The 27,735-nt window shown below is 40.0% G+C and overlaps 1 protein-coding gene across 1 annotated transcript in view; it reads right to left on the minus strand.

Annotated features, from left to right (window-relative positions):
- STOX2 (storkhead box 2) overlaps positions 1 to 27,507 on the minus strand; it is a 66,619-nt gene extending 39,112 nt beyond the window's left edge. The window contains exon 1 of the mRNA XM_084204215.1: positions 27,083 to 27,507. Within this exon, the coding sequence (XP_084060341.1) occupies positions 27,083 to 27,248 (166 nt within the window). The 5' untranslated portion in view covers positions 27,249 to 27,507. The remainder of the gene's footprint in view (positions 1 to 27,082) is intronic.
- Positions 27,508 to 27,735: the final 228 nt, after the last annotated feature.

The raw sequence follows: 27,735 nt of genomic DNA on the forward strand, positions 1-27,735 counted from the left end.
TGAGACCAAGACTGCTAGCCACGACAGCAGTGAGTGATGGCAGAGTCTTTTAAGAGGACCAGTGGGGACAAAATCTGCTTTAGAAGCCGATCACTTATGGAAGGGTTTAATGGTCACCTGCAGCAGTTGCAAGAGGTGGGACTCAAAAGACCCCAAGTGCATCTATCTTCAGAATCAGGACGCTACCAGAAGGCAGCTGTGGGAAGGATGTTAGCTGGAAAAGCATCTGAATACCTGGAAAACAGGCTACAAAGGAGCAAGCATTAAGACAAACCCTGCAGGGCAGCAGGACTGCTTTGAAAATGCTTTTTTATAATTTCCATCTTGATTCTGAAGTGATAACATCATGCCACAAGCAAAGGAACCAGAATGGCAATGTTGTATAGAGCATGATTTCATCCTCCCCACCTTTCAAGTTGCTTATCAGCTCAGAAGGACACTGACAAGCTTAGCAGCACAGGCTTGCTGCTGGAAGAACGTGGAGCTAGCAGGGTTTTTCAGGTCAGGCTGGACCTAGTACAACGCTGCAGATTAAGCAACTTCAGTGAATGAGGTGGGAGTCTCGGGAGCAGCTCCTGGGAATAAGATTCAGAGTACCTAACCAAGCATTTAGGTAGGAAGGGACTGCCAGCTCTCAACCTGCCCCTACTTTGATGCTCAAGGGATCTGAGAGGGTAACCTTTCTGGAAGTGAACAAATCCTACTGAGCAAAGCATTCTCTATCACCCATTTCTAAAGTATGCAAAAATACCCTGGAAAAACAAGTTTTGGTTGCTGCATGGCAAAAGTTCCTAAACTGTTTTAAAGATCTGCTGTGGTTTTGTCTTAAAGCTCATCAATGCTAAAAGCCCATGAAAAGCTGTCATTTTCTCACTGCTTGTGAACACACCAAATGGTAATTATAAACAAGCATTGTGAAAAGAGGATCCGACTGGTGGACAGGTTCTTGAAACCTGGACACAACATTCAAACATTTTTCTGTAATTTCTGTGATCTTATGCCTGAGAACTGCTGTCAACAGAAGTCTTTCTACTGCCTCTTATTGGAGCCCAGATCCTTAATAGCATCATTCAATACTCATTATCTATTACTAAGATGTAAAAGAGACAAGTCCTGTGACATAATTCCTGCCTCTCACAAAGTGAAGCACCTAATACCAGCTGTTTTAAATGTCAATTTAATGATAAATAGTGTCTCACAAAACAAGGCAGACATACCACTGGAAATGTCCCCATGTTCCAAATGCCTCTCTTGTATTGGATGCATCATTCTTGTAACCTTGCAACAGTCAGGGCTATTCATTAACCAGCTATTAGCTGAAAAAAATAAAATGTCCATTAAAAAGTAGCACCAACTTTCTGAAAGTGCAGTAAACTGAGACACAGGTAAACTTTCAGAAGCAGGAAAGGATTTTAGCTAGCAACTTCATCCTGAACCTCTGCTTTATCTAACAGGATTTTGTACTTTTGTAGAAAGCTGCCACAATAATCCAGGTAAATTCTGTGAAAAGGAAAAAATAGAGGGGAAAAAATTATCTTTCAGGAATACTCTGGATGCTGCCATGCAACCTCTTCAGAAAGAGAATTCCTTATATTGGGAGTTGATTTTGTGCCACCTTCTATTATAAACTCAAAGGATGCACACAATATGTGGGTGAAAGTGATTTAAAATGTGTTTCTAATAATGCTTGAATAAGGACGTGCTTCTGGAATTATTCACACAAACTATTTCTGTTTGTTAAAGCCATTATCCCTATTCTCTGACAAACCCCCTTTGCACCTCTTTCAAAAGAGGAAAAAAAAACCCAAAGCAAAACCCAACAAAACCAAAAAAACCAGAACAATTTAAATGTTTTGATGTGACAAATGCCTGATTCCAAAGCTCATAAATGTGCTCGAACAATGCATTTGAAACTCTCATCCCATCACCTTGCATCTTCAAATAATCTCCTGAGCTCATTCAAAATGCAAGCACTTTAAATGTACAAACATGGAAAGAACCTTCCAGCTCTTGTAAAGAAGATAATGAATCACAAAGTTGACTTTTTACTTTCAAGATGACTCTCAATCATTGCTTCCGTGATTTTACTTTCAGCCTCACCCTGTCCTGATCCTGGCAGGTTCTGCTCCAGAACACACAGAGAGATCTTAAACTCTGCTTAAGATTCAGAAAGAAGATAAAAAGTACAGTAACTAGAAGTGTGCTCTCCTGCCTGAAAGGAGTGGGGAGGGCTGATGGGGGACAGCAAAAGAGCACACAAGAGCACATGCAATATAATGAAGGGAAATGCTCTTCCAGAATGAGATGGAAAATGAAGGAAGCAGGGGTGGAGGGGGAGCAGGAAGGGATCTAAACAGTTGTGAAGAGAAAATAGAGTCAGTTTTTAAACTCATGAGAGAAAAAACATCTACAGCTTTACAGAAATGGATGTAATTTTTAATATTTAAGCTAAAAGGCAAATAAAAGATTGAAAGAAAAAGGTGAGAGAGAGATCTATCCTGAGCAGGTTTCCTGTAGATGCTCACCATGCATTATGAAGCCCTGGATTTTTAAGGGGAAGGTGCCTGGAAAATTATTTTCCTTCAAAGCAAACCAAATCTACAACTAGGGCAGACCTACAAGCAAACAAGCATCAGCACCCTTGGCTACCCAGACCAAAGAGACAGAACTAACAAGCTCTTAAGCTGGCTATGGGAATGAAGAGATGGCACTTTGTAGATGGCACATGTGAACCACTGCTAAACAGGCATCCTGAACACATTTTCCAAGCATCTCTTTGGATACAGGCCTCTGCTTCTGGCCTGGATAATGGCAGGACTGGAAGCAGGAGAGGAAACCACAGTCTCCAAATGCTGCTCAGCACTGCTAATCACAAGATAACCTGGTGGTGTGGAGAGGGAGATTTTCTGCTCAGTTTACAGCAGAAGTCAGAATTCCTCCCAGGCAGCAGCACCTTCACTTCATTTCCACAACCTACTACCCAAAGCTGCTTCTCAAAAACTTTTTTGGGGGTTCGAAGTTTGGTCATTTTCAGGATTTTGTTTGTTGGTTTGAAGGGGGTGGGTTAGGTTTGGGGGCTGTAGGATTGTTTTGAGGGTTTTTTTATATATTTTTTTCTTTCTTTGTCCACTATCAGGGTGTAATTAAGGTTTAAAGTCAAGAAAGAAAGGGAACCAGCTCTGCATCTGCAATCAGCTCAACATCCTCTACCCATAATCTCTTCCAGTCTAGGCGTGTAATCTACCTGAGAGGTAAACTAATTTTCCTCTAGTGGTTGGCTCCATGGGTTACCAATCCCTATTGCTTGTTATACATTTAGTTACACAGGTATAATCTCCCTCTCCTGAGAATACACAACCAGTATTACGCTTTACTTCCATGAACCCCATTGTCTTCATAGTAGAGAGCTTGTACCTCCAAACAAGGAATATAAGCTTAGTTAGAAATGAGAAACCTTATTTCCCCATGCATGAGGACATCCCTTACTTTACATATTTAAATAAAAATACAACTGAGTACAAGCAGCTAGAATTAACCTCAAAAGGTTTTGGTGTTTTTTCCCCTTCCAGTATTTTAACTTGTTAACAAATCAAGCTAGTTTCACAATCTCTAGGTGTCAGTTCTCAGGAAAAAAAAGATTAGCAAGTTATAGTTATAGCTTTTAACAAGTTCTCAAAGTTCCATAATACCTCATAAAACAAGTATCACTTACATCCCCACCAGCCAGCACAGTGATCTATACTGAACATGTGCCACAACAGCGAAGGCACACCATTTCCCTTACAGCACTATTCAGTCAAGTCAAACTGATATGCAAGAATATGGTACCCCACATTTCCAATTTTTCCCTTTTCCCATCCTTAGTGATGACAAGTATCAGGTCTGTAAACCAGCTTTGTCTTGAACAACCCTCAGGCTAACATTACTGAGTCTCGCTTTGCAGACCATGGGGGACTTCACCTGCCACTGTGGTAGGACCATTCTGGCCATGCTGGTAGCCACAATGATTGGGAGGCAGATAGGCAATGCCTATTGCTCTCCCAATGTCTTGGGAAAACAGGGATTAACATCAAATCACTAGAAAGAGGTGACCTAAATGCTAAACAACATCCTACATCCTCGCTGCTGACAGGACTATTCATTTCAGAGTGGACAGGCTCTATTTTACCAACAGTTTTCTCCATTTATATACACACGCTCCCTAACACACACACATGCACACACACAGGTTCTTGTTATCAGACAATGGTTGAATGATCAAAGGTTGAGAATTACTCCTATCTCTTTTTGCCTTGTTGATAGTTTTAAAACAAAAATCAATTCAATGTATATATCATTTACAGAAATTGTTTTTAACTCAGCTGTTCCACACAGGGATTGGGAAGGTAATGGCTATGCTGAAAAAGAGGGAATAAAAGCTCCCAGGCTCCCAAAGGATGATTTATTCCACACTACCAAAATTTCAAAGTGAGGTTTCTCTTGCACACAATAGTTAATAATCTGGATTCTTCTTTGCTGCACTACTATTTCACTGACAGAATTTAATGGTAGTATAAAATGTAGGAGAATATTTTATGCTGCATATATTTTGCACTCCATCTCTTTTGCATCTTATTTTTCTCTCAGTACATAGAGTTTAAGGCTTTGCAGCATTTACAATCCCTTATTTTATGTGCCCAGCACAACAGGTACCCAAGTGCAATAAAAAATAAATAAGTACAATAAGAATAGAAGAGCATTTTTCTCCTCAGCTACACATCAGGCACCTGAATTTAGGTGAAGTCTCTGTACTTGTAGAGTCAAGATGTGAATTGTTGGTCATGGACAGGTCACTGACAATATAAAAGGAGAGCAGTGCTGTGTTGGGATAGTGAGGAAGAGCCAAGTCCAAGACTTACCCAGCAGAGGTCAGGCTAAACCAAAATTTCACTGTCATTATAGGTCCTAAGAAATTGTCCCTCCGGTCCTTCACACTGTTTCCCCTCAGAATCAAACAAATATTTTTACAAGTATTTTTACATACCTAAGAATTACTCTGAAAATCAATTTAAAACAGCAAAGACTTAAGTTTGTTGGACAAAATACTCTTGAAAAAGACTAAGACAAAAGCATCTGACACCAAACATTTGAAGAACTCAATATTATTTTTGGGCAAAACTGTATTAATTAAATGAAATAAGAATGAAAATTCACTGTAGCAACATAAACAAAACATTGTGCATGCTCTTCAAGAGTATTTCAAGCAAATTTTGTGCTGATACACAAGGCATAGTAAATGCCTCTAAAAATACATATTGATATAAGTATTCATAATGACAAGGCGAATCACCAAGAGTCTCAAGAGTTTGGGAGTCATCTGTCCACAAAATGAGAACAAAAGCATCATGCATGTGATTTAGCACAAAAAGTAGAAGGCAGAAAACACTTAAAACAAGACTCATGGAGATAGAATAAAGTAAGCCTGCATAATGTGCTCATATGCATGACAAAGAATCTACATAGGCCCCTGCAGCTTTCAAATAAAAATGTGAAAACACTATAAAAACCCAACAAAGGAGATGCAATGTTCAGTATCCCAGTAAGTTGCATTGAAACAAACTAAATAGTAGAGAATGTACAAAAAATGCACAGAAAAGTTAAAAAGTGCAGCACGGAACATGTCTGTGTACTTGTGATACGTACACATACATGCAAACACACGTTACTTGTTAAGCAAACTTTTCTTCTTCAGTCAACATAAGGGTTGGGGGGCGGGGTCTGAAGCATGTGAATAATATTTTAGCACAGGTAAGATGTTCAGTAATATTTCTTATGACATTAGAACATTGCAGACAATGCTATTTACACCCTGAATATTGTTTGAATCAAGGGGTTTGACAAATCACCCAACACTGAGTATGGCAAGCAGCAACACTGCATTTCACAGGGGAAGACATCAGAGCTGTTACGCAGTCATTACCTTAAGGAAGCAAAGCGCCCTACGTTTGACCTAAGCAGTTGGTAGGCAGTGAGCTGTTTAAGCTTAAAATGCCTAAGTTTACAATCCAAGGCAATGGATTTTACAGTCTTTCTTGTTGGAGCACAGACACCTGCACTCTAGGTTATGCTCTAGTCTCCTTTTGTTGCTGCTTACCAGACAACGTCAAGATTGGTGGAGGCAACTTTGGATCATCTCTGGGCCCTTCCCCTTGCCCAGCTCTGTGGCCTCAGAAAGGTTTGGTCACAACTGTCTCCCTGAAGATGCATGCAGAAGTGTTATCCCAGAACACACCTTTTTTTTCTTATAGTGACCCAACTCAGAGCTTGTGCACTGTCCTCTAAAGGCATGCCTAAAACTGCTTTATGGTCTCTGCGCTGAGGACAGTTTATTTTCAAGCAGATCACAGGCTTTGAGAGGCAGCGCTATTCCTCTTGTTCCACATTAAGCGGACACAAGCAGTTCAAAGGTTTTCAATGACAATATTTACAGCAGAACTAGAATTGGCTTGCAACCTACCTGTATTGATATTTACACTTTTCTGAAGAGCTGCTTTCAAGTCTTGGCTGTGCAGAAAGTTTAAAAGAAAATGTCCCACCTCAAGGGAAATACCAAGTTCCTAAATCACTGCTCTATTTTTGTAGGACACGGAGTTTTATCCACATAACACATGCACAAACCTTTCAGCTCTGATTAATAAAGAAAATATGGTCACATAAAATGTACTGCAGGGATGCCAGACACTGCTCTTTTCTAAGCGGGATCCACATTAAATGTGACTTCTTTAGCATGCAACTTCTGCAAGGATTTAAAAGACTACACCTGAAATCCATGAGAAGTAACTTAGTGTAATATTTGTAAATTCAACAACACTTTCAACTGAGGATGAAATGAAATACAAATGACTACTAAATACTACCATTACTCTTTAAATACCTCTTCAGGAAAGCCAGAATCAATTAAGTGATTGCAAAAGCTGGAACAGCATCCCTCATTACCTGAAAACTACTCACACTTGGGATGAAGTCAAAAGAGAGACACAATTCATGTCATGACAACAAGACAGACAACACCAGTGCTCCTCCAGACATGGCCCATACATCTGTGCATCCTGCAGACAATTTTTCTTCTATCTGCTATGCCAGCCACCCTTGTTCCATCTCGCAGCTAGTGATTAATTACACTTCACTACAGCAATTCATACAAGTCAGACCTTTGAAACAGAAAGACACTGTGGGAATCTTCTGCTTTGCTTTTTAAGCACTTTCCTCCACTGGTAAAACTGAAAGTAATAAAGCCACATGGTATCAGAAGGTAGTATTTCTGTATTTTTGACTGCCTTGTGATACAGAGAAAAAACCCTAACCTGTTATGCATCTTCATATTAAGTACTTAGCTGTCATTTATTGCATCAATGTTCAGTGAAAGTTTCTTTGAGGGAAGGGAAACACTTTTCAAATCCAAACCTGTAACACACGTGTCGTACCACGTGTGTTATAGGTTTGGATTTGAAAAGTGTTTCCATCAAAGAAGCAACACTGTTCTGCAGCAATGTGTGCTGATATCCCAGCTTAGTACTTGCTGCACTTTGCCAACCATGGAAATGTCTAATTGCATTCTGCTTTTCCAGTCCAGAACTCCCTGTACTGCTGCTATCACCACTTTGTTGTGTTCCACCATGCTCATTTTTGACAGCTCTTGTTAAAGACTAGCCAAAAGGTAAGCCTGGTTTAGACAGGCAAAGCACCTCACTCATACAAAGGCAATCTTAAAGCCTGCCTCAGTAAATTAAACTTACAGTTATAAGGAAATAATGAGAAGCATTCCCATGGGCTCATCTGAAATGTGGTGCTAGCTATGAGATGCAGCCCTGAATAATTCCAGCCCAAGTCCACCTTCAGAGACAAAATGCACAGGATTTGAGAACAGGGTGGTGTTTTCCCCTTCTTCTGTGTTTATTCTTGCCAATATAACTACATACTTTCTTGGGTCAAGAAACATCAGCAAGTCCCGAAACTGCATGAAAAATGCGAACAAAGACACAGAAGTGTTATGCAATCAATAAAATCATTACTTTTTTTGCAACTAAAGCTAGGTTTAATAAAATACTCTTCTAGGTAAGATCATTAATGACAAATCCTTGAATTAACTTTACTTTAGCATGGGAAATTTACTTTAGCATGGGCTTCAAGCTTTCATTTGAAACCAGTGTGATTTGCATGTAGTACTCCTCAAGTAAATTAATAGAATTTACTTTGATTTAAAAAACATTGTTTAATCACAAAGGTTCAACTCCTCTTGAGAGGAATGGTGTGGCCTCAAATGAAAGAGGGTGGACTAAAATCACCTGGGATCCATTCCAGTCTGAATTTTTCCTATGATCTTGATACTCAAGGTGTTCAGTCAGATGCCAGTCTGTACAGGCTATTGGGACGACTGAAAGCAGGGTCTGGAAGAGCCTGCATGCTCTTATTGAATGCAATAAAAGTTATCATGCCAAACTTCTTATGCATGTCATACAACACTCAACAACAACCAGTATCACTCTCAAATTTGCCAATTCGATATACCTGTATCCTATGACTCATGCTATCATCTTGGATGCGTTACCAACAGCTGTTCAAGTAACAAAAGCATAAAATGTGGCCTTAATGCCAAAAGTGTAAAATGTGGCCTTAATGCCATTAACCTATGCATATTTTTAACAGAATATTTATAATGAAAAATCGTAAGTCAGATCTAAGTAGTGTTCTTGTTATCTTTCCTAATGCATTGTTAGATTTTGCTAGTGATGCTACAGAGTTTGTGCATGTTTGGGATTTTCTCCTTTGTTTTGCTGGCAGGACCAGGGAAGTCCCAGGGCTGAGACTGGTGGAGAGGCAGCGTTCCCAAGGACTGTACAATAGAGCAGTGTTTCCTAAAGTAGGTTATGTGAAGGACGAGCAGAAAGGCATCAGAGGGAGGGGTGACTGTGGAAAATATGGATGATGTCATCCTCAGCATTAGCAGATCTTTGAGAAAACATGGCAGTGATTTATTGTCCCAGTAGACCATAAGGAGCTATGCTTCCAAAAGTTGGGAAAGTGCAGACCTATCCTAGTGTTTCCTTCTTTCACTGAATCCTTTTAACCAACTAGTTCTGGAAACATGGACAACTTGGTTATAAATGGCCACGTGCTCAGCCTTTGTCTTAAGCCTATGCCCAGATGACCCATTTTGCACATTTCAACCAAGAATAAAGTGACCTCATTTTCACAAGTGCTGAGCACCAGCTGTTCCTATTGTATTCACAAACTGCACTATAGGTTCCTGTATTCAAATTCTTGACCTCAAAAGAATTTTGAGGCAGCAGAGTGGTTATATGTTCTTCCACTTGCCATATGCCTATTTATTTTAGATCAAATATAAAAGTCTGGGTCAAATACTTTAAAATCCTGAATGCACTAAATCCTGAACAAGTACTCTTGCCACTAGAACTTAAGTGAAACCTAAGTGAGACACGTGATCTAAAAAAAATATTTTTGCACAGAAGAATTCTAGATTGAAAGTCATAGTATTTTGGCTTTCACTCCTGGTTTCTTTTTTATTTTCTTTCTTTCTAATGAATGGCCTAAAAATGGGGGAACAATAGCATCCCAGATGCTACACCTGAATTTGTATTTCTGGGATTAATTTTCTTTGTTACCTGCTACATAAAGTTAGGTTAAAAAATTCAAGACCATTTTGCTATAGCTTTTGGCTAGTGACTTTTCCCTAACAAACAGGTATTTTGTAGTTTTAAACTGTTACTTAAGTAGTTTTAAAATCTCAATTGAACATACCACTGTCATCTCCAGATAAAATATCACACTGCTTGTGCAAACAATAAATGCAACTACCTTAAATCTCCCCCAAACCATAAAGCTTCAAATCAGCAAAATCAACAAAACAACTTACCCACATATCACAGAATGAGTCATGCTGATGATCAGTGCACAATATTTGGGTTTGATTTTTAAATTAAGCTGGTTTTTAATAAAAAGATAGCAAGAAGACCTCAAAATAGATTGAACTTGCTATGACTTCTTGTTGATCTCTACTGAGAAGACACTGATTTGCACTGCATTGCAGCCCAGTAAAAAAGATCCTGGCTATGTATGAGGAAAGCACTACTGCTTTTGGGCATAAGTAAATGGATATATATAAAGACAATACATAAATGCACACCACCTAGTAATAAAAAAATCATAAATATTCTCTATCCAAATACATTGTTTTATTATTCACAGTATTATTCTCTTCACCTGGAAGAGAAATTGATTGTACTCCCAAATCCAATAGATCTTGATACCTTGCTTATGTTGATTAGTCAGAGTTCTATTTTGATTACCCTGTAAAAGTAAACCTGGTCTTGCTTTGTACTTCTAGCTCTGCCTACGTTGTACCAGCAGAAAGCAAAGTTGTGGGAAGGAAGCTTTTCTGAAAGCAGGGACCAAGCACCCAGAAGAGGGGAGGGTGTGATAAAAGCAGGAGGCTTCAAGGTAAAGGCCAGGAGCAAAAATGAATTGCTGTTGCACAAAGGGACTCTCATCTCTGAGAACCAGAAGCAAAGCAGATGTAACAGTAGCTCAAAATCAGTGGTTTGATGAAGTTTTCTGAAATTCTGCTCATATTTGCTGATATTTTACAGGTCAAAATGTCTACAAATGCAACAGGAAACTATCTGAAAGTTGCTGGTAAAGTGCATATGAAGAGGTAAAACTTTTATTTTATTTTGAAAATAATTCAGAATAGAGACACCGTCAGATCACCAAAAGTCCTAAGATGTATGAAGGTGTTTGAGCAGACACCACAAGATAACAGTAAAGGAAACAAATAAAAATGGCATCTTTCTCTTGGTGACACAGTCTTTGAAACACAACTTGTTTCCTTGGTCTGAGAAAGATTTGTCAGTGACCATTTGAGAAAAAATGGCTATAAATCCTGCCAAAAACAGCTTATAAATCCCTTCACACATCAGTACTTTTGGCTTCACTTGTTCCATACTGCTGATGCTCTGAGAATCACCAGCAAGCACATCCCACCCTTGACCTCCAAAGCCAGACCATAGTATTTCCAAGCTCTGCACTACGGGCAAGGCACAGAGATTTACTAATATCGCAAGAAGAGCTGGCTGGTCTTGTTTGATGAACTATCCTAAGAACAGCTATCAATTCAATATTAATTTGATCTTTAATGCTATTTTTCCATGTAAATTATAGCTGCAAACACAATGAGGTCATCTTCTCTAATCATGAATGCATGACAAGCAACGTAAGATTCCAACTTTTCTGATTCATACACTAAATGACAAAACTATGCAGCAAACATGAATTTCTTATCTACAAAAGCAGATTATGTCTTTTCCTTTTCAAAGAACAAAACCAATACAACAAATTCACCTATACCAAAAATAGCTGAACATAACTATGATTTCTGTATTACTTTAAACAAGCCATAGATATACTCTTCATATACTCTCACTGCTGCTCTGAACTGGTTTCAGGCAGCTTTTACAATTTTTCAACACAGCAGTAGCCATGATATATCCAACAAATTAGCTTGCACTACACCCATCCTTTCACAAGCGCTTGATCAGACAGACTTGGTGGCAGGCCATCAGCTCCTTTGTGCAAGGGGTCTCAGAGTCCCACCATCTCACCCATGACTATACCATCCAAACCCTTTTTGGCTGTGAAAGAGGTGACAAGAGGGCTGGCAGAGGATTTACACTCATATTAGTATTTCTATACAAAAGATTTCCAAAAATGGCAAAGTTGAGATGCAAGTACTAAAAAGAAGATTTAAATGCAAGTGCCAACATCAGTTCTTGCAATTAAACTCATCAGACTTTGGCCTTTTCCTTCTGACTACATTTGTGTCTTCAAAGATAAAAGTAGTCAGGCCAAGAAAAATACCCAAAATGCTCACACATAAAATGCAGCTGCTTTGCATATGTCATTACCACACTCACTTCAAAAATACTGAGCAACTTAAACCTGCAAGCCACTTGGCTTTAGCTAGAGATAAATGCCTGAGATAAGAGAGGCATAATTGTTCAATGTAATACTGTAGCATGTTTTATATAAACATTTGCTAACACTGCACTTATATATTTCATTTCAGTGTTGTGAAGTGCTGCTGAATGTTCCAACTTTATTTATGGTCTGCTCCTGTAATATTTACACATTCAATGTTCCCCCTGATGCTGCATTAAATATACTATCCTAGCTTCAAAGTAGAAAGGAGCACTTATGCTTTACAAAGAGGGCATAGCCTACAGGTATCTAGCAGTTACTTAGCTTATTCCTCCCCACTGCTGAAAGAGGAAAGGGGAAAATCAGAAAAGAATGTGGTAATTTGTGAAGAGAACATGAAACTGGGGTTAAAGATAGCTTTTGCATTTAGTAAGATGCTTTGTGTTTAATTTTTCTATAACCTAACTATTAAGTAAATTATAACATCTGAAATCAGGGTCCCCACAGAGGAGACGTTTGCAAACTTGTTGGATGGTTTGGGTTCATAATGTGTGTGTGACACTGCTGTCTCTCTTAGCACTGTTCTTCCACATCATAGCTCTTGGACAGCCTCAAGCAAATTTGACAGAGAGGGGAGCAACCTCGAAGGTCTTGTTCCCACAAGTCTTGGTGACCCACTACAAGGTGTACTGAGGTAAGACTGAAGCCAAAGCCTAGACATACAAGGAGTCATCAAACTACCTAGAAGGGAGAGATGAGAGAAAGGGATGGAAAACACAGCTCACAAAGACTTCCTGGGTTTTTTTTCCCTTTAATAGCTGGTTGTAACCACCAGGGAAAAGTCCTGCAGCGTCCACTCAAAGAAATCTCCCTTAGAATAGTTCAGTTTTCTGCCGGCTCTTCTGCTGTAAAATCAAGTGGAGGGACTGCCATATTGCAGTAACAGCAAGGCACAGGTCAGAATCACAGGCCAGGAACGGCAAATTTCATGATGTCACACCAGTCCACATTTCAGCAAGGAATGACATCTCACCACAAAACCAGTCATCCTGCCCTGAATTTTAGAACAGTCTACAAGTAATACTCAGCAGTAATCACTTCTGGCTCCAGGTCTTCCCCTCTGTCCACCTACATGCTTTTGACATAAGTGCCTCAGGGTCCTCCCCTCTACCTGAGCAACAAGAGCTGCAGATCCTCCCTTTCACCACTGTGCAAGCAGGGGATTGCCAGCCTACAATGCACATGGCAGACCACACTGAGGGCACCACTGCCCTCAGTGGTGACAGCACTCATTTCAATGACAGCTACTGCAAAGGCAGAGAGGGTATTACTCCATAGCAGTGTGATGATCTTCCTTTAAATCAGACAATTAGGAAAAACCAACACCACTAATAAATGCAGGACTAAAGCCTGATGGCTTTCATACTGCAAATGATTCTTGGTCTTCCCTGAGCACCATCAAGTGAAGTCCAATTTTGTTGCCTGGCTCTGTCTACAGAAACCATTCTACTGTTGCCAGCAATGAACTCAATGGCCTTGCTTTTGCTCTCATGCTACCACAAACCAGCAATAACTCAGGTAAAAATCAATAGAATTGTACTGGTATACGAAGAAGAATCTGACCCCATGGTCAATTAGGTGATTTTTAATGATCCTACAATTAGAGAAACCAAATTAAACATTTAACATTTGACCTTTGCTGCTGTTTCTAAATTAGCTAATAGAGATTAAAAGCACATACTTTTTTCAAAAATTTACAAAAAAAGGTTTCAAATCTTGCAAATGACATTTGATTTGCTTTCACTGTGCACTAGAGTTTAAAATGCTATTTTTTTAACGTGGAATAGTAGCTTCAGACTCTAAAATCATGAACTTTAGAGGTACTCTGATTAAGCACCCACTAGACAGATTGGATCATGGACTGGAGTGGACGAAAGTCAATGTCCTATGAGAATCTCAGTGCTACAATGGTGTTTAAGAACAGTTCTGCAAATAAAACAAACGACAAATTCATAGCGTGCTGAGAGGAAATTCTTCAATTTTTTCTTAAACTGAAATCTATTATGAAAATTTCATCACTTGTTATCATATTTACTGTCTTCTATCCTATACTTTCTACCATTTGCATTGGTTTTTTTCAATGTTTATATTTTACTCTTGTTAGAAAACACATCTCCAACATCAATTACAATTACTAACAGCATGCACATCTAAATAAACACCTGCAGTTGTACACAAAGCATAAACAAAATACACTCATATTGGTATAAAACACAGCCTCCTCAAGTAAAACATATTAAATGGATGTACTCTGATGTTACATTAACAAGTACCATATAGAAACCTTCACAAGAAGGGTGGAGATTAAAAAGAGCAGCCTTAAAAAGAACATACATATAAATATATATGTAGACAATAAAATTATATAAACATGTATGAATACATTATGGCACTCAGTACAAAGTTATTTTGTACATACACAGCAAAAAGATGATTTCTGTGAGCATCATTGAATGTGCATAGTGGATCTCTTGGAAGGGCTGGACCATGTGCAGTGCATACACAGACAATCTCAGGAAGAATCACCACAGATAGCTGTCTCCATCTACTTCTACACAACACACCTGAAATTTATTTCAGAATGCATATTTCTGTTATGCTGGTCTATGAATTGACAGGGCTTGGGACATAATTTTGATGGATGCTTAGGCAGCTCTGCAGAGAGAATGGTGACTGTATTCAGCTCTACACCCCACCAGTGTTTTTAAAGGCAACCCACTGAGCACATGGATAGAGTTAGTTCAGGCCCATATGAAAATCCAGGTATGTGAATTTGAAATCCCTGCAGTCCATCAGCCTTTAGAGATGTTGAAACTTGCCTTCTTCAAAAAACCAGCACTTTTACAGAGACACCCAATGTGTCATAAGCTCAGGACGCCATGCTATAAAGTTATGCCCTTTAGCTATTAGCTGAACCAAGACTAATCTTGTGAGCCAGCCAATGCCTCCAAAATAAGGAAAAGGGATGCCTTGGAGACATGAAACATTAGGACCCACTTTTGCATCCTTTTCTCAGGTCAACGGCTGTCTTGAAACAGCAGCTCCGCTTTACCAGTAAGCAGGAGACTTGGAAACAACTAATGCCTTGGCACCAGATCCTCCTTGCAATTTGATTCAGGAGTTGACATTTTTGGAATGTCAAGAGTTGATACAACAAGAAATTCCTGCTTAATGCAAGCCTTTCATCTAGGCACGTCACCTTCAAGATGAGAGGGCTCATGAGGCCCAGAATTCAGAGGGAAAGGAAAGGAAGGAACTAAGAGAAGAAAACTATGTGAAAGGAATAAATGGAATTACAGAAATAATTAACAAATGCTTTTTTCATTACTTCAGAAGAGAATGTGTGATGACATGAATCCTATTAATATCCAAGTTACAGGAATCTGCAATGTCTATGTTGTTTGGAGACAGGGGATTAATGTTGCCTCTTGACCTAACAGCTGATCTGCTGTTTTTCTACCACCAAAAATACCAAGAACCTCAGAACCTTCTTCTCACATGCATATATTTCTCATTCTTAGGAAAAGCAGCAAAAGAGAACAGGATGAAGCCCAATGCTAGTTTAGTACTGACAATGCACACAACTAGGGGCTGCTGCAGTGCAGCTCCCCTCACGCAAGGCGAGCAGTCGTCACTCCCCTAACACTGCCTGGTATCACAGAGTGCACCTGCAAGCAAAACATCACGAGGACTGCTAAACTGTACTGCCTGAAGCAACTGGCAAAGGATGGGAAGCCTCTTGGGGGGAGCACCAGATGCACTTGCTTTCTCCTTCTATTTCCTTAGATATCTGTTTGTGGTTATAGTTGGACACAGCACAGTGGGCAAGACAGACCAGGGTCTTAAGGCACCGAGTGGCACAGCCACTCTCAGGTTCTTACTTGTTGCTGGAAAAACATAATCCAAAACTGCTATTGAATGGCAACGTGTACCAGAGCAGATTTTAGATGGTTTTTTTTTCTCCTTGCTGGTCCCCCACAGCAAAACAGCCCTCCCAAAGTTATGCACAGCAATCACATACATGCATCCATCCATTCAGGAGCACATAAGAGGTCAAATGCTCTAATGTGAGAAGCAGGTTTGAAGCTTATTTGCTATTAGAGATAAAATGACACTTCCCATGGGTAGCTGCGCTGCCAGACAATTTTGACATGCCTAGTACTAACAAAGCTTGGTTTGACACCAACACACTACTAAAATTCAGTATCAGCACCCTTTTGCTTTCTCACCACTTGATCCACACCATCCTATTCAACTGCAACATTAATTAGTGAATGAATTATGATGACACACACGTGTTGAGCTTTTTACCTCAACTCTTTTACTTTACCTTTTCATAATTGAACTCTAAATGCAATCTACAGTGAAACACTTCACTGTACTTAAGTACACTACTGTGGGTGTGAAAAAGGGATCACTGTTAGGATAAAAAAGAATAAGCACAAAAAACCAAGTGTACTGTATTGTAGAGCCTGTTGGTCTGTTTGGAACAATCAGCACTGTAACGAAAACCAAATGAGATTATCATCTGGTAGGCAGAAAACAATATTGTATCAATTTTGAAATTAGCTCAGAGACATGCAAATGAAAGACCAATGGTCCTGATTTAAATACAGCCAGTTTAAGGACTTAAATTGAAATCTAAGGGTGAGCTGGTAAAAGTGAAGCATACTTCTCATGACCAGAACACAACAACATCAGTCTTCTCTGGCAGAACAGCAACTCTGCCCATGACTCCTCTTTTTGTGCTCTGCCATCATACCCGCCCTTGTTTCTGGTAAACCTGCCCCAGTTTCCCTAGCTGTCCAATCCGTGGCCCTAATTCAAAGGCAGACTCCAATTAAAAGGGAGAATTACTCAGCAGTTACAGCTACATCCTCGTCAGCCTTTCCAGTTCCCCTATGGAGGCAAAGAATATGTGCAAGAGAGATGGGTACATGCAATGTTCGTGGAAGGAGCACTGCTGCCAACCAAAACTTTGTGCACTTTTCCCACTAAAGGACAGAGTGAGACCCTTGGGGCCTTTCGGTATGTTCTCATGTAGAGCCATCAGCACACGCACACAGAGCACAGGCTCGCCACGGATCCAATTAAATAAACTTACATCAATCATATTTTACTGTGCCGCACAACAGGCAATATGGCTGACCACATCTGGGGAAAAGTTATTGTATGTGGCTCTAATATAAACAATACCTCACACAGCTACTCCAGCCTCTTGTGAAAAGAGGTAGTTAAGAATGTGATTTTTAAAGCAGGGTCTCTAAAACATGCCTGAATTTTACACCTATGGTTACTGAAGAATATTTCTGCAATTAAAATAATTACACAGACTGAACCTAAGATTGATTCAAAGGAAAAGGCCTCATGATTCTAGCAACAAGCAAAAATGCATAATGTTTCATTTAGGGATGGTTTTATATTTTTCCGACAAAACTGGAAGAAGTTGTTCAGAAATTGAGATTTCACTAAATCTGGAAGGAAAAAAAAGCAGAAAACCATTTCTTGCTTCTCTGTTCTGTGAAAACATTTCAGTCAAACCATTCCTATGCAGACATCCCATGCAAATAAGATTTCTAAATTTCACTCTTGAAATTCATTGCTTATGGAACATTTGTATCTAAAGAGAAAGAAAAGTAACTACATCCATGCATAATGAAAGCAGAGACTAAAGATCTATTTGTAACATATTACAAACCCCTAAATATTCCCTGAAGATTCACTTCCTTTAAATTCATAATTTTTGACTGGACTATTGCAAGGGGAGGAGGTCAGTGCACAGACAAACAGCCAGCCAATCTGCTCCCACCTGTAATCCCATCTCCTCATCCATGGAACTGCCCTGAAACCTGACGCGGAGGGATTGCTTGGGCCTTGGGTGAACTTTCCATGGCCACTGGTATTTGTCCTCCATTTCTCAAAAGAGATGTACTGCAGACACGCCCAATTTACAAGTGGAAGTTGCAGCTGTTCCAAACTTCATGCTGCAGGCAAGTTTCTAGAGTTTCTGACCACTCTACTCACTCAGGCAGCAATGTAGTAATTACATCTAAAAGCACACAAATCTGAGGAAAACCTTGTAAAAAACGACTTCCACTTCACTCTGTTCAAAAAAAAATTTAGTTTAAGGCTCACATTTTGTGAAACAGGCCACAGCATGGTCCAAGAATGCAAATTCTCACAAGAGCAGAATTTAGAATGTCCTATGAAAATGAAGAATGGTACTTCACTCTAAAATGCTGTGAAAATTTAGAAGCAAAGTTAAGTATCACAATGAAATTTAATACATCATCTTTACTGGCTTACAGGATAAACAGTCCAATTTATAGCATTTACAACATTATCGCATATGGTCAGAAGTTCATCTACAAACTAGGTCACAGGTCATCAACAGGAAATTCATAGGAAATTATGGAGGAAATTAAAAGAACACAAATGGGCAAAGAAACTAATTTATACAATCTAGGTTCTCCCAGCACAGCTTCCTGTGTTAAGATGAACTCGGCTTTCATACTGAACTTTGCCTTTTCCAGGCCACATTAAGTATTTCTGAACTATTATACTCTCTAAGCCTCAAAATGTGGAGGTCAGATTCACTATAAAGAGCCATTCTGGTTTTTTTCTTTAAACAATATAGCTTTAAACAATAGGGAAAGGAAATGGTAACTAGAAAAGGTGTTTTGAGATCACTAAATGCAGATTTATCACTATTAGCACCTCAACAATGGGTGTACAACATCCTTCATTGACACAAATACCACAGTGAGGATAGACACCACCCAAACACAAGAAGACATTCTCATATTCCTTCAGTTCCAGCATCCCAACCAACTGCACCTGCACTCTTGATCACATTTGAGAAGATGACAAGTAGTATCTGTGGGCCTTTCTTACTCTCATATTAGACGTGCTTTTCAAAATAAAACCCATGGTCAGTAAGGCATAGGAATAGAGAGAGTTACAGTTCATCTAGGTTATCTGGACAACTTTTGAAAAGAAAAACTGCTAAACAGAAGCAGTTACTGCTTAATTGTTTAAAGCTGAAAGCTGAATGCACTGTACTGCCTACATCTTTAATGTATCACACAGAAACTAAAGTTAGGAGTAACTTTGCAAGACAGATACAAAATGAAAGACTGGCAAGATGCCTCGGCTGTCTCTCTTCTTGCTCCTTTGGTTAAATAAAAAGACCTAGTATAAATGTGATCAACTTTTCCTTTTTCACAATACCCAAATACGCACATAAGGTCCACAAAACAAAAGCAGTTCTAGTTCATTCTTACTCTGGTGCTTTTACACCTTATGAAATTCAATAAAAACATCAAGATGAGTTTTTTCAATATCACAACTTGAAATTTCTAGTGAATCGTGCATTTGTAGCTATCTTCTGTAGATAGTATTTCCCACTGAAGCAACAAGAAAATGCACATATACTTAAAAATTATAGGAATCCCATAATTTACCATTTGATGAAAAACAGAACTATTTTTGGGTTGTAAGGAGTTGGACACGGCAGTAGTGATAATAGTACCAAATACCTCTCACTTCACATCATTTACTGATGGTATTATAAACAGGCTCTCTCTTTTGGCTTGCAGGAAGTGAGATGGAAAATTCTGAGAACACAGTGTTGATCTGAACACAGGATTTCACTTGCAGAATGAGGACTGCTATGTTCACGCTGAACACACCTATTACTGGATGTCTGTTCTTACCCACCATTACCAAATCAAAGCCCAGGTTGAGAAAGGATCCTTTTTTTTGTGATGGGCAATATTACAGTATAAAACAAAGGATAAGAATCTCCTACTGAACCAATTAAAACAGAAGCACAGAGAACTGCAGAAACAGTTAAAAGTACCCAGGAAAACAAAGTCAGTGACTGATACAACTGGGAATACCTCCCTTGCCTACTAACTTTTGAACCCAGTGATTTTAATCTCTCTTTGAGGGAAGGAAAAGGGAAAGTTGCTATCCTCTTTATAATGAATTCAAGCCTGTTGAAAATCTAGTTTTCTTGTTTCGGTTACCTTTTGCAGCCTGTTTAAAAGCTGCCAATACAGATCAGGATTCTGTCTAAACTAGACTGCTCTACCCACTCCATCATGCTGCACACCCAAATACACTTGCTGTAAAGCCAGGTCTTCCTTTTTCCCCACCCCCCTCCACAGGCAATTTGAGCAAGATAATTCCAGCACCTATATGTCATCCGAGAGTGAGATACAAAACAGCATCAGTAGAGCAGCCAACTCAATAAAATATGCTGAAAAAAGGAAGCCAGTAGCTATAAACAACTTTCATACCCTTTCATAGCTACAGGCAATCACTTGGGAGCAACAATTCTGGTTTGGGAAATTTTTGCAACTTCAATATTCAAGCATTTTCCCTAGAACTACTCTGGTTGCTACTGGCCTTGATTCCAAAAATTCTGCAAGAACAAGTACAGAAGGACAATTTCCTCAGACTCGTAGAAAAGCTTTTAACCCTTCTTCTGCTTCCTGTCCTATCTAATTAATCTAGAAAACAGACCTATAAATGAAAGTGTTCAGTTTAAGTTCAGGCATTCAGGTCTCAGTTTTAATGGTCACTATCCTTTTTCTCTCTTCTGATAAAAACTAAACCAAATGGTTGGACAGAATTGCATGAAGCATTAATTAGTTACTTCTTACAAGGGGCAATCTACGTTTCTAAGCAAAGATTTATGTCTACACCACCAAACTCATCAGATATCCAGTTTTGGTAATTTAATGGTAGTTTTGTCATTTACACCAATGGAGGGTATAAAGTTTTTCAAGGAAAAAACCTAAATATCATTGCATTATTCAGCAATTCTTATATAAGCTCTAACTTAGCTGACAATTTTTGGTCATGACTGATACTGTCTGGCCACTTCCAACTACATAAAAGCATGCTTAGGGGGATCCAAGAGTAACTGTACCTGCAAATTTTTTCAGCACAGCTTTACTTGAGTCATGGCCCAGAATTTGGATTTGATTCTGTTTTAATGCTGTTCACAGAGATATTTTACAACCTGCTATGGGATATAAAGCAGAGTCATGCTTCCAAAAAACTGAAAAGAAACCCCCAGTTTTTGGAGGATTGCTACAACATGCTTAGCAAAACAGAATCTTTCTGGTCTTCTGATGGTACTTATATATCCTTAAACCGTGCAAAGAATGTTACAAAGACAGTAGTTTACTCTGGGATAAACTCTCCAGCATACAAATGAAGGCCTATTGTTGCTCACAGCTGAGCAGGTTATCAAGCTAACCCAAGGTGATCTGCAGAATCCTCACATTTCAGATCCCTCCAACAAATAATGCATTTTGCAAAGATGTGGCTGCTATTCAATTCCAAAATGGCAAGATATTCAACACCCTTCAGGTTCATCAAGTGTTGCCAATAGGGTAACCTCTACACCTGTGAAAGACTGGGAGCTATTCGTGATGAATGAGTTCTGTGTTTGGTCTGAACCCCTGTCTACTCTTGAAAGAGGAGCTTCCTGTATCTTCAGTAGTCTATCATGATACCCAGTGTGCATATACAAAAATTACTTCAGTCACAGGATTACAAGAAAACGCAACTAGAAATGTATTCAGATGCAGACTGACACTGCCATACAAATGTCAATGACAGGCTTTGGTGACTTGATCCTGGAGTATCTCTGTGCCCCTCAACCTGGCCAAAGGTCCAAGCAAACCAGTTGAGAGAACATGGAGACTTTGAATGCAAGCAAGAGCAAGGGGCTAGGAAGGAAAAATAACCTGGAACTTAGCCCTGCAGAGATGAGTGCTTTGAGATAGAAACATGAACAGGTCTAGGTAAGATAGGCACACACAGAGTCTTCCCTCTCTTTGTTATATTCATTCCTCATTGATTTTACTTCTAATGCCATGAAGAAAAGAGACACTGGATCCCCACACTCCTAGGTCACAAAAACCAGGAAGAGCAACAGGTACTCGACTGCAGTTTGGTAAAACAAGCAGTGCTCAGGACACTGCCCACAGCTTGGTCTAAAAGTGAGCTCATGGGTGTGCAGCAAATGTCTTGGTACCTGGTGGGCAAGGACCAGGCATACACGTGTCATAACACACAGGCATGGGCACAGCACTCTGTGTGAGTTAATACCACACATACAACCACAGGAACAAAAACCAGGGCTCTACAGGAGAGAGGAGCCTGTCTTTTGTATTCTTTTAGGCAAGAAACCGGGGAGTAAACAAAATGAAGTAGAAACTGTGCAAAAATGACTGGTCCATGAACTTGAACCAAGTTTGTGGTCTGAAGATACAGCACACTTAGATCCTTCCCCCATATCAGGATGCAGTGAAAGTTCCTAATTCTCTGTTACGGTGAGTGGATGCCAGAGAGACCAAAAGGGACTGGAAAGACACAGTGAGCCCAGTAGTAACCTCCCAAGCAATAAAGCAGGCACAGCCCCTGAACTAACTGAACAGAGTGACCCTCTCAGGGTTCACCAGTTCACCACAGAATGAAGCAAAAGAGACAGAGTAGGATCCAGGAGGTAAAGCTGGTCCTACTAGCCACTGACACCCATACACTCTCAGGTTTTATTGTCCCAGCAACGGGTCTGGCCTAAAGCAGCACAAAATTACTCAGAATTCAGGGAAGCAAAAAGATCCCATTATGGTTAAGAAGATATATGGGAAGCTGTTTCTTAGTACCACATTTAAAAAAAGAAGGTGATGCAATACTGATTATTCCATTAAATATTAATTACAATACAGCTGCTTTCAAGCTACAACATATTCCTTTAGATAACTGAATTAAAGGACAGGAGAACTGAATGAGCTTTGTGTGTATCTGGCCCTTCTCAATTACATTAAACTGAGTTATTCAACTCATGTGTAATTATCTCCAAATATTAATCTTTAGACTTACAGGTTCAAGCTTAAAAAAAAACAAAACAAAACAAAACAAAAACTCGGGACTCTCAAATTTGCCCAGATGACTCCCAAGATCCTTCTTACTGTCCAAGGGGCGTAAAGAGTTTGTCCTAGACCTTTCATCAAACATTCCTGAAAGAGAGAATGAGGTTACCTTTTCCTACTACAAATTTTAATTTGCATACAGATACCATCAGTTGGATAGCAGTGTTACATACTTCTCTCCTTTCCCTTCTACTTGAACTTGGTAATCAAACTCCAGTAACAGCAGACAACGAGACTGAATTTTACTCTTCAACTTTGAAGGACTGAAACCTCTGCAAGGAAAATGTAAAGCAAAGAGCAGTGAAGTAACTGCACACTTTTCAAAGGTAGCCCCCCAACAACCATGCTCTGGAATTAGTTTTTACCATTGCAGAAAGCTCTTCAGACATTCCTTCATGCTGTGACTGTTAACCTAGACCACCTCCATCTCAAACTGAATGCTACCTCCAACACCAAAGTTGTCAATTAAAGTAAATGAAGAAGGCTGCAGGAAAAGTTTTTTCTTTCAAGAGCATTACTCAGTTCCAGTAATATTTAATGGCTGGGTCGATCACAGGGTGCAGCTCCTCTCTCTGCTGAAACAAAATCCAGGACTTGCTTTCGTATTTAGAAGGGAAAAAGGAAAAAAAAGAAAAAGGCAAGAAGCTATATATTTGAAAAGCTATATATATAATATCATTTAACTGTTTGGAGACCACCAAAGTTGCATTAAATTTTATTCTGCTTGGCAGTTGCATATGATTTCTTTATTTTCCCTTGAATTAAGCAGCAATACATCACAAACTTCAAGTACATTTCCCCCTTTTCAGTAAGCGGTACTGTATACATGTATATGAATTGTATTGGATTCAAACTTTCAGCCTCTCTTCTCACACAAGGTCGAAGCTCTACATTGTTGTAATTTTCTTTTTCAGTGTTTTTTCTCCAAGACAGTCCTCCACTGGGAAATTAATATTCTGCATGAACAATGAACTCCTTGCATGGCCTTTGAACCTAGTGGTTGCTAGGAGGCCTAAAGAAACCCTGGAGTACAGCCTATTTAATAGCACGTATCAAGAGATTATTCAGAAGCAAAAATGTGTGATTTTCTAAATTGTCTGCTTTTCTCCCTCCTTACTTCCATCTCCATTCATCTGTCAAACAATCTTTAGATTTCATATGAATTGCATCTGCATCAATTTTCTATAATTATGGGCAGTTTGTTCCCCGAGTATTGAAAATGTGACTGGCCAGCCACCAATGCTGCTTCAAATCAAGCAAATATCAAACTGCTCCTTACTCAGTTTTACTGAAAAGGCTGCTTAAAATCAGATGTGCTTCACCACTGTAGCATGAGGTTTGCACTTCCATTATAAACATGGTTCTGCTTAGGGGCTGTATTTTCCTCATACAAAACACCGTGGCATTGACTGCAGCACCATTACTCAGTATTTCTCTGTGCTGAAAGAAGTATATGTAGCTTCTCCATTCAATTCAGGCATACTTGAATATTAAGATTTCAAGCTTTTTAGCATCTTACTGAAGGTTGTTTGATTGTATGCATTTCCATATTTCCCCAAGCAGAGTAATTGAGGCAAAACCCCAAGGTTTCTTTCCCACCCTCCACCCCCATTCCAAACAATGAGGCATTTAATTAAAAGATAACCACAACAATGTTAATGGTGATGAGGTTAAATGGTTGGATAAACAGAATGCAGCCCTCTGAAAAGCCCATGTGTTTCAGGACACTTTCTCCCCTACAACACTCTGAGTGACAAAGAAAGTATTTGTATTCCTGATCCTCACAATTTTTACACCAGTGGACTTCCTACAAATTTCCTGCAAGGAAGAGAGTTTCCTTCAAATAGTGAGAAGTGTTTAGACACAGTAGCTATTTGTCCCAAAACCAATATTTGGAAGGGTGGTGGACAATGATCCTTTAAAAAAAAATGAAATGTGGCAACTATCCATTATAAGAGAACAATTACATTTCCAGATAAAAGCTAACAAGCTGTTGTTAAGGTTGAAAAAACCAACAACAACAAAAAAAACTCAAAACAACAAAACTAACAAATATTTGCTGATTTCAATTTTCAACATGTTCTCCCTAGAAAAACTTTAACAAATAGTAAAACTTAACATGACATTCGATCTTATCTTCAGTTGTTGCAATTGAAATCACAACCTTCTATATTTATAAACAAGTATTCTTGGTCTGGAGATTACTTTAAAATATCTATAGCACATTAAAATTCTGTGCCCCCTCCTGCCTCTCAAGGACCCAGGTATCTGCCAACAAATGCATGGGTGACATATCTGATTCTGCAGATTGCTGGTTTTCGACTGTCTGGTTGGTTTGTACCAATCTTGCCAACATAAAGCTTTCACAGAGCCAGAGCACTTTGCTGAAGAATTAAAAACAAGCAAGAACCACACCACTTGGCACAGAATGCTCACGTGAGCTCCTTCTTTTTAAATATGGGCTTTCACACTGAAAGAAGGGCCTAAAAAGTACTGACTTCAACAGATCTGACACAGGGTATCTTACACTGGGAATACCAGGACATTCACCCAGAACAAGAAAAATCTTTGCAATATTGTCAGATTCAGCTTTCCAGACACTTTCAAGTCCTGCAGCACCAATGGAACAAGTCAACCACCCCACCAACATAACCAGTCTCCTCTTCAGCTGCTCAAGCATAAATTTTCCTTGTTGTTTCCACTCGCTATGTGACTTCCCAGGAACCAGAGCACCAATTGCCAAAATGGGCACAATACTCTTACACAGGCAGGTTTTTCAATAAAATGCATATTATTTCTCTTTTACTTGGGCATTAAAGAAAAAAACAGTCACGAGGCACCTTTAAAACATGAAAAACCAATCCTGACTAAAGAGATATGTTTATTAGGGCCAGACACAGGAAAGTGAGCATATAACTGAAAACCACAATCTTTGGCTCAACCTTTGCAGCAGAAATGGGGCGGGAGGGGACAGCAGTAGAGGGTTGGAGACGTTTTCAGTATGCATTATAAATACCTTAGTTTTCTCCTTTCAAGGAATCTGCCTACTCAACCTAAATTGTGCCTCAGAGGGAGAAACGTGCCTTTGTGATAAATTGGAATTTGCCATCATAATAATGAAACATTATGTCCTATCATCACAATAAACAGGCAGCAGAACAACAAAGGAGGTTTCCAGGATTTTCTGCCCCCGGCCCCCTCCCCATCGCATTTTCCCAAGTCGTCTTTTGGGTGTTTATGAAATGCCTTAATTCCAAGGCCATTAAGATGCATTTCTGGATGGAGCAGATTCTACAAATAGTACTGAGGCTTTCCAAAATCTGACCAGCACTCCATCGGAGGCCAAGCCTCTCCCTGATGCCTGCCTTTCCCTGCGCTGTTTTTTGTTTTGTTTGTGCTTTCTCTTTCCCATGCACAAACATGTTGGTGCAGTGTCCATTATTTCCCTACGGCCTTCCCTGAAAGCCACTGACAAATGAATATACATGCACGTGTGTGTTCCACCACATACAGAGGTCTGGTCTCCTTCTACACCTCAAAAAACAAATGCAAATGTGTTTACAGTCATTTTCACCAACACATGCCTTGCCATTGCAGAAACATGCAGCTGAAAGCCTGAGAGACTGTAACAAGACAACTGCATTTGCAACCACAAGTAACCCTTTTCCTTTCCAAAATGGAAAAACACGAAAACCTGATGAGTTAACTAGAGTTAACTGCATTTTAAGAATGTGTGGGAGAGCAGTAAATATCCAGCACATGCTTTTACGCACAAAAGGCGCAAAGGGCTCCATGCTCTGCACATCCAGTCATTTTTGTCTGCTCTTCCGCAACAGAGATGCAACCGTTTTTCTCATACATTTTATTTCACTAGACTAATAGATTTTAAACACCATATTGCGAGGACACCGCTGTGAATCTTGCAGAGGTACAAAATGGTGGATGTATGCTATTTTTTTTTTCATTATTCCTAACAACTCAGCCTCCCGATCGCAGGCTCCCCTCCGTACCCACCAACACATCCTTCCCAGCCAGACACACATCCCGAAGCAGCCTCGCAATAAAGCTCTCTCGCATACACAAATTATGTTACAAACCTGATGTCATGTAGCCCCGTGATGCCTGGGAAATAAAAGCTGGGGGGAAGTGCTTGTGCAGTCGGTAGTCCTTCTCGCTGCGGGACCTCATGCGATCTGAGGCCCGGTCGGAGAAGTCGGAGCTAGGCCAGGCCCGCCGCAAGGTCGTACTCCGCGTCTTCTTCATCCTGAGGATGCCCGAGCCTACTCCTCCCGCCGCAGCATGGGTCAGGGGTGCGCGCTGCCTGGCATCAGCCTAGCGCGGGCACCGCCGGGGCGCAACCTGCGCGCATCTCGCCGCTCCCTCTTCTAGGGCGCCAGCCGCAGGTCCCTTCCTTTTTTTTTTTTTTCTCCCTCGAATGATCCAATTTTACACACGTCCCACAATGCATTACACTTCATTTGCAATCGGTCCGGCTTATAGCTCCCAGATTTGCGTGGAGGAAAGGCACGTTATGTGGCTTCTCAAGCAAAAAAAGGAATGGGGGGGAGGGGGAGCTGGAGGGGGGCTGGGGACGAGAGATGTGCAGCGTGGGAGCTCGGGGGTCCCGAACAATGGCCCAATTCAGCCCGGCCGTGCTTAGCCAACTGTGAGCTCCGACACAAAAGGCCCAAACAAACGAGGAAAATCCCGCGGCCGCCGGCTGCGACCCCGACCGCGGCGCGCCCGGCGC

The sequence above is a fragment of the Fringilla coelebs genome, assembly GCF_963513975.1.
Source record: "Fringilla coelebs genome assembly, chromosome: 4".
In the NCBI taxonomy this organism is placed as follows: domain Eukaryota; kingdom Metazoa; phylum Chordata; class Aves; order Passeriformes; family Fringillidae; genus Fringilla; species Fringilla coelebs.